At 38.4% G+C, this 8,385-nt stretch overlaps 1 protein-coding gene across 1 annotated transcript in view; it reads right to left on the bottom strand.

The window, feature by feature from the left end:
• Positions 1 to 500: 500 nt before the first annotated feature.
• Positions 501 to 8,385, bottom strand: part of VIPR2 (vasoactive intestinal peptide receptor 2) — an 84,852-nt gene continuing 76,967 nt past the window's right edge. Inside the window, exons 11-13 of the mRNA XM_048837639.2 lie at positions 6,950 to 7,079; positions 6,821 to 6,862; positions 501 to 5,236 (exon numbers count right to left, since the gene is read on the bottom strand). Of these exons, the coding sequence (XP_048693596.1) occupies positions 5,063 to 5,236; positions 6,821 to 6,862; positions 6,950 to 7,079 (346 nt within the window). The 3' untranslated portion in view covers positions 501 to 5,062. The remainder of the gene's footprint in view (positions 5,237 to 6,820; positions 6,863 to 6,949; positions 7,080 to 8,385) is intronic.

Here is an 8,385-nt window from a genome sequence, read left to right as displayed (position 1 = left end):
GCAAGCCCTGACATAGAGAAAATACTGAATCTTTTGGATCAATTGTGTATATATGTGTGCACGCATGTGTCTGCAGACAACCGAGAGAATATTTTTATACCAACACAAATTCACTAGAGTTGAATAAAGATTACCTACTTCTCAAAAGGAAAATCTCAGGTAGGTGAGTTACTTTTTTACATGCAAGGATTAAAGTTGTTTACTAAAAACCAGAGCATTAACTTCAGACACATCTCTTGGACTCTCTCTGGCCTGACATATCAATGAGAATATGGATCACGTCACCAGTTGGGAGGTTTAAGCAGTGCAGGTGTTGAACCAAACCATCCACAAATACTATTTTCTGACACTATTTTCAGTCTATTATGGCTAAAGTTTGCTACAGAACTGAGTAAACTGTTGTTAGAATAAAGCATGTGAATATCTGCTTTTTCACAGCCATTGCATGGAGCAAACCACAGAGAAATCTGTTAGCATTATGACATTATAAATCAGCAGGATAACAGAGACTACAGATGCTGTATTACAAGTATGAAAAGCAAATCTATTTACACACATTTATCTATACATCATCATAATCTGTACATTTTGTAAAAAATACCATTCATTTACATCAGGTTTAAAGTTTACTGTACTTGACACATAAAAACCACTACCAATACAGAGGACCAAAGAGAACGTGTTAAACAGTTTCTTATGCGAATGCACTAGGGAAAAGTTGCAGGATGTAAATAATCTTATTATAGTACATATGGAAATAAAGCAGTTTTATACATAGCAGCCTGGTATAAAGTAGTTTACAAAGTAGATGTACTTGGATTTTGTTTAATTACACTTTATTACAAGATGTATCAATGGCAAAATACATTTTTATACTGGATTATTAAAGCAGACTCTGGAATTCTCTGTGTTTAATGTTATGGTGATGTAGTCCTCATAACATACTTGTCAGAAAAAGTGTTTATCTTGATGTTTTATTTAAATCACAAAAATAGCACAGTGTACTAAATCATCCAGTTTGGTAATGGCAGTGCAGTATTCACTGCTCAGAGATTATCAAGGTGTATAGAGGCACAGTTGGTAATTTAAAAGTAGTCTTTTGTTGGTAAATGACACAGCTTGCTGTATCACTGCAGACACAGGGTTGTAGTCTAAGACTATGGAATGACAACCTATAAATACAGAGTAATTCTTTCTGCAGATTACTTGTCAGTTCTACCTGATGTTGCCAGAAGAGTTTAATGTTTGATTGTCATTAGGGATGTGTGAAAAATTTTGCACGTAAAGTGGAGAAGGAGAATTTTGGCTTTTGTCATTTACACATTGTCACTTTCCTTGGATGTAATTTGGATGAGGTGGGGAGATGAGCTTGGGAGATGGCAGTTTACATATCTCTTCCCTCTCTCGCCCCCAAAAGTTGTGAAGGGCCAGATTGTGGTACTCTCACATTGAGAAGAGCCTTTCTCTGGTCTGCTAAGGCCACTTTGTACCTCACGTTTGTGCCAAATGCCTTCCCATCTCCAGCGTCAGAGGAGGGAGAGGGCATGCCTGCAGTGCTCTGGGGTGGGGAGAAGGGGTGCAATAGAGTTGAGCAGGCATACTCCCTATCTGCTACTGGAGTAAGGTCTTTGTGGAGCCTTACAGCAGTGGCATACGTTCGAGCTGTTCCAGAGCAGCTCCAACTTGTGCTAACATAGGGTAGCTCCAGATCAGGGAGCCACAAACAGTTATCTGTGCCCCACTCCCCAATCTCCACTCTGTCCAGATGAAGACGACAATGCACTGATGTCAGAGGGGCTATTTGTGGTGCGCAGTGTAATTCAGAATGAGTAAGAGAAACACAATCTGGCCATCTCCCCATGCCTTAGACACAGGATCAGCCACAACCTGTCCCAGTGTACGAGATGTAATGAAACTGAAAACCATGCAAAATCATCAGGTTTCAGGTTCTGCTAATGACTCCAAGATCTCTTTCTTGAGTGGTAACAGCTAATTGAAACCCCATCATTTTATATGTATAGTTGGGATTATGTTTTCCAATATGCATTACCTTGAATTTATCAACATTGAATTTCATCTGCCATTTTGTTGCCCAGTCACCCAGTTTTGAGAGATCCTTTTGTAGCTCTTCGCAGTCTGCCTGGGACTTAACGATCTTGTGTAGTTTTGTATCATCAGCAAATTTTGCCACCTCACTGTTTACCCCTTTTTCCAGATCATTTATGAATATGTTGAATAGGACTGGTCCCACTACAGACCCTTGGGAGACACCACTATTTACCTCTCTCCATTCTGAAAACTGACCATTTGTTCCTACCCTTTGTTTCCTATCTTTTAACCAGTTACCAATCCATGAGAGGACCTTCCCTCTTATCCCATGACTGCTTACTTTGCTTAAGAGCCCCTGGTGAAGGACCTTGTCAAAGGCTTTCTGAAAATCTAAATACACTATATCCACTGGATCCCCCTTGCCCACATGCTTGTTGACGCCCTCAATGAATTCTAGTAGATTGGTGAGGCATGATTTCTCTTTACAAAAACCATGTTGACTATTCCCCAACAAATTATGTTCATCTATGTGTCTGAAAATTCTGTTCTTTATTATAGTTTCAACCACTTTGCTTGGTACTGAAGTCAGGCTTACCGGCCTGTAATTGCCAGGGTCACCTCTGGAGCTCTTTTTAAAAACTGGCATCACATTAGCTACCCTCCAGTCATTTGGTACAGAAGCTGATTTAAATGATAGGTTACAGACTACAGTTAGTAGTCCTACAATTTCACATTTGAGTTCCTTAAGAACTCTTGGCTGAATACCATCTGGTCCTCGTGACTTATTACTGTTTAGTTTATCAGTTTGTTCCAAATATCTGAATATTTTGACCAATGTTAACACACAAGTATCACTGAACAGTCAAATCTTTTTAACTTTTTAAGTTAACTTGAAAAGTGACTGTCTCTACAAAATATTCTGAGTGGCTTAAGGTATAAAAAGCTGGTATGAAAGTCCCTTGATTGTCAGATTATTTTTGTAGAACAGGAAAGGCCTCAGTTGTGCAACGGTGACCATTTACCTTTTGAACCAAGGCTATTGTTTGTGAATATGGCAATAAATAGATTGTTACACAAAACAATCTTATTTCTATCACTTATTGTTACTTAAAATGAACTACAATACAGGGTGTTTATTGGTAATACTAATTAGAAGATATGAATTAAGTGATTATTATTTAAATCATGGCAACTGTCATGTAATGTACAATTTGCTGTTTGAAATATTGTGGTAACACTTCAGTTTATGAGGCAAAAGTACTCATGCAAATGCACAGTATTCACACTTGTTATTTAGAGAGGACATGGTCAGTTGTGACATGAGAGGTAAACATAACAGTGCTTATGTCTTGTAAGACTCCAGTGTGTATTTATAAGCACTTGTCAGCGCTGTGTCTTTTATTTCACTGGGCTACATAAGGGGCTTGAGGTTACCAAAAAAATCCTTTCAATTTATGCCTTTTATGGTCATTTGAATGGGATTGTGTCTTTTTTTTTTCTGGCCTTGCTGGTCAGGATTGCATTTTCAATCACCTCACAGATATAAAACGGCATTTTGTTGAAAGTATTTACATAGTTCATTAAACTCCAGTAATATTTATAATTTGATATACTTAATTTTAGCTGCCAAAGGTGAAGTTCTAAAGATATATTTTAATAAAATCATTATGTATAAAAACATGTTTTCAGTGGGTGAGTGGGATGTCCATTCCTGTTTAGTTTTCACTAGGTTGTTCTATTAGGAAAATACCCCTTTAGAAAGTTAGATAGTAAGAGATTGAGGCGCCTAGTTTGTATTCTATGTATTCCTAACTCTTTTCTAACATCAGTGTGGGTTCCTTTCTGTCTGTTTATTTTATATGATGGATATCTATCATAAATGTAACCAAAATATTTTTTTCTTTTGAACCAAAGCAAAGAGGATACCATTTCTGAGAACTCATAGAACTTGATGGCTAGGGTATTAAGGTTCAGTCCCACCTTTCTGAAACACATACATGTACTGTCAGGTAGGTAGAAAAAAATCAGATGGAGGAGAAGTCATTAAAAACATTAACATTTGCCAAATGTTACCACAGAGTTACCACAGATATCTTTGATTTTTAGTATGGGGTAAAACTCTAGTAAACTCAGATACCACTATTGGCAAATGCTGACTGTTTAATGACCACTACTGTGCAATGGACTTTTCTGTAAGGACTGCAGGGCTAGCCTCACATTCTGCATTAAGATATGTAGAAATGGGCACTCGTGCAGGAAAGCAGGATCAAGCCCTTAGGATCAAATATTGCAGTGAGGTAGCTCTGAATTGAATTAGGATTTATGTAAGGAGCTAAGAAGGACTAACATTTTCTTCTGTGCAAAATACGGACTCATAATGCCCTTCATCTGTATGCTAAATTCCCACTGTCATCAACTGGATTTCCATATGGGGATCAGGAACATACATATGGCCCTAAATATCTCTATTTCAATTTTCTTTGCTATAGTAGGGTCTAGCATCTGTGTGAAAGAAACAGTCTATTAAATATAGATGGTATATATGATATTCTCTCTCACCTCCCACCCTACCCCCGTAAACATGGACCAAAGCAACATACACTGGGCGTGGTTCAGCATACATTACATATTAGAGAGAGAGATAAATAGAAATGGAGCATTACAATAAATTATATTTAGATAGTTACTGCTGGTACAAATGACAGGAGAACATCAGAATGTAATGTGAATACGACTAAATAAAAACACAAAGGCTCAGATCTCGAAAGGTATTTAAGCGCCTAACTCCTACTGCTTTCAGATCAATGGGGGTTAGGCAGCTAAATACCTTTGGGGATTTAGGCCAAAATGTCTGCAAAGCCGCCAGCCCATCTGTTACCTGATTTACTGCACCAGGCCATTCTCCAGACGTCAATATGTAGAAAAGCAAAGCATAAATGGTGCATTTTAGAAAATATTACATTGAGCTCCATACAGTGATATGTCCCATAATCTTTAGTTTGAGCTACATGGTTTATATCACTGTGGTCTCTGTCTGCATAGAAGACTGTGCCCCTGAATTCTGATGGAGCTGGGAGACACTTTCTGAGCCATTTCGAGAAATAGAACAGCTATTGGGTCTGTAGCCGCGGCCCACTGTCTGCCTCAAACACAAACTCCGCCATTTCCTTTTCAGCTCACCTTGTACCTATATTTAAAAAATGCATGTGAGTTAAAAACGCACTTTACATGGGAAACATTTGTGCTTTCATTAGTGTCACATGCAAACTACTAAAATAATCTCTATTTTACTTGAAAACAAAATTGAGTCAAAGAGTCCGAGAAGAGTTATTAATAATACTTTGAACTCATATAATGTCTTCCATCCAAAGACCTGAAAATGTGCCATAACGCTTTGGCCTCCTGAGAAGTAGGAAGAAAAATAAAAGTAAACACAACTCTTCTAAATTCAGATAGGCAGCACAATCCTGAGATAAAAGCACAGGCATGAGAACCTGGGCTCTAAGTTTAGCTTTGCTATGGACTTATTGTGCGATCCCAAGAAAGTCACATAACATCTCTTTACCTCCACAATTTTAACCACAACTACCTCCCTAGGATGTAAAGCTTAGCTCCAAAATCCTCAGGTTGCAGGGGCTAACTATGATTATTAATAACAACAACTCAGAACTCTATTATTACTGAGAGCAGTTGACTAATATGTTTCCTATGTCCAGAATTTAAAAGTGTATTGACTTGGCTGAAAAATGAAAAGAGAACAATCAAAAAGGGTTTGTAAAAATGGTGGGTATTTATTTATGATAAGTTTTTACCGATGAGTAAGCCGAGGCATAAATAATTCAGTGACTAGCCCAAGATAATGCAGCACATCAATGTCAGAGCCAGGAAAACTCAGGTGATCTGGCTCCTAATCCTTCACTCTAGCAAATGCACACACTCTTTCTGTGATATACTCTATATTATTTAAAGTGTGGTTCTACTCTGAAAAGTGACTGTGCAAAAATGGCATCTTCTTATTCAGGGGATATGTCCTCGAATCTATTGGTCATCATATGAAATCAGATGACAACACCATGAAGGAGGGTCTAGATGTGCCAAGTTTTACAGTAAAGACTAAATTGTAGTAAGCGCTTAGCATCCAGAAGCTCCCATTTAGGGACCTAAGCAAGTTCTCAGATTTTTGAAAGAGCTCAGGCTCCTATTTAGGCACCTGAATGAAGTGGTCAGATTTTCAGAAGCACTCTGCACCCCATAGCTCCCATTGAGAATAATGTAAATCATCACCATCACCGGTGCACTTCAAGAACAATGGGAGCTGTTGGGTGCTGAGGATTTTTGAAAACCTGGCTCCAATTGTGCAAGCAGAAGTGTGTCCCAGAGAATTTCCAAAATTAACCTTTGAAAGTTTTGGGATGAAACCCAAAAAAACCAACAACCTCCCATTGACTGCCCTAGGGCCAGGACTTCACCTTTGGGATTTTCTTAGATTAATAAACAGTAAGGATAGAATTTAATAACACCTCCTGGTTTTAGGGTGATAGAGGTCCCAGACAGAGTTTAACCTCTCTTCTCCCCACAATTACGCCTTCGTATGGCGTTTTTTATATCTAATATAATCCCCTCTCATATAGAAATCACCATATTCTGTACAATAATAACTCACTGATACGATTTATGATTTATATACTAGAATACTAAGGCTGCTATTACACTTATTGCTACTACATTGAAAACATTATTCAATATCACTGGGGAGAAAAGGGAAACTTACTTCACTGTTCAAAAAGCAGTACAGGACTGCAACAACCAGCCCCTGTAAACAGACAATGTGTATCAGTTAGTACACAGCTCTGAACTCAATCAGTAAAAGAATTAAAATTTGTAAAGGTTTAGAATTTACCTGAAAAGATCCCAAAGATAACTCAAAAATTATCTGATAGTGACTGGAAATGCGTATAGGAAATACAGCAAACACCATGTAGTGAACTCCAAATAACGGAATAAGCAGCAATGTTGATTTTGCAAGTCTCCTAAATAATCAGAGCAGAAGAATTGGAGCTTAATGGAGTATCCCAGTAAAGTCTTGTTTCAGTAACATACATATTTAGTGCACTTTTATTTTTTTAGATCAATCCTGTAAGCCCTCAGACAGTATGATCTGTAAATTAATATTCCTCATAAGGGCCATTCATACCTACTGAAAACTATATTTTCTCTTACATCTTTGCTATAGTAAGCCCACACTGGCCTTATAGTCACTGGGTGAGATTCTGTGTTATGGTTCAAAGAGCTATAGTGGCTTTAAGCTACCTTTGCACCCTCCTGATTTTGGGGCTGTTTCAGGGGCTAGAGAAGCCCCCGGCATAACTCAGACAGCCATTGGGGGGCTGTCTAAATTCAGGAGCCTCCTTGGGCTGTCCTGTAGACTGCACCAGGCTCCAGAATCTCCACAGCATGGTGTGCTGTAGCCCCATCCTTGACAAAGTCCTCTTGTCCACAGTGTGGCCCCTGTGTCCAGGTTTGTGAGGGGGTCCTTGGACAACAGCCTTATGGCTGCCTTCCACAATGCCTTCATCCAGGCAATCCTCCCCCAGCTGGACAAGAGGCTTATAGAGTGACTTACGCTGCCCTGGCCCTTTTTAGATTGTATGAAGTGTCAGAGCATAGTTGAAGATCTGACCCAAACAGTAGGGAATACTGGAGAGTTATCCAGACATCTCCATTTTCTTTAATTTGAATATTAAAATACATTTAAAATGTACAATGTGTAAACAGTGCCTGGAGAATGTGATCCCAGAGCAGTCCTTCAATCAAGGGATTTCTTGGGCAATTATATACTGATCCCAGAGTCCTAACACCTCATTTTATACTGATGGCATGAAGCATTTACCCTTCATTAATTAAAATTCCAACAGTTATGTAACAATAATTATTGAAGTACAAGAGAAAATTATATAAGTATCTGGAGATAGAACTTTAATTTGTTAAGCAGCATGATTTTGTCAAACTGACACTAAACCGTTGAAAAGGTGGGAAGCTAATTATCCTTTAGCTGTCATGCATTTTATTTTAATAACATAAACTTTACATGTTATATGGATTCAGTCAGGCATGCTTATGGATGCCTGATCTTAGATAAAATGCAAAAAGTTAACATGGAGAGTCCAGTGAGTCATCACTGTCTTGACCACAACTAGATTCAGCAATGAAACAGATAGGCTGCCTTGAGGCAACTATCTTAAACCCAAACTATCTATTTAAGAGACTAGGCATCTAAAGAACCTTCTATTTGAAAGTGTCTGTGCCAGTCCTCAAAGTCCTCCATGGATCATGCTC

This window comes from Caretta caretta, chromosome 2 (assembly GCF_965140235.1).
Source record: "Caretta caretta isolate rCarCar2 chromosome 2, rCarCar1.hap1, whole genome shotgun sequence".
NCBI classification, from domain to species: domain Eukaryota; kingdom Metazoa; phylum Chordata; order Testudines; family Cheloniidae; genus Caretta; species Caretta caretta.
The sequence above is the reverse complement of the archived record's forward strand: the minus strand, read 5'-3'. Positions and strand labels throughout refer to the sequence as shown.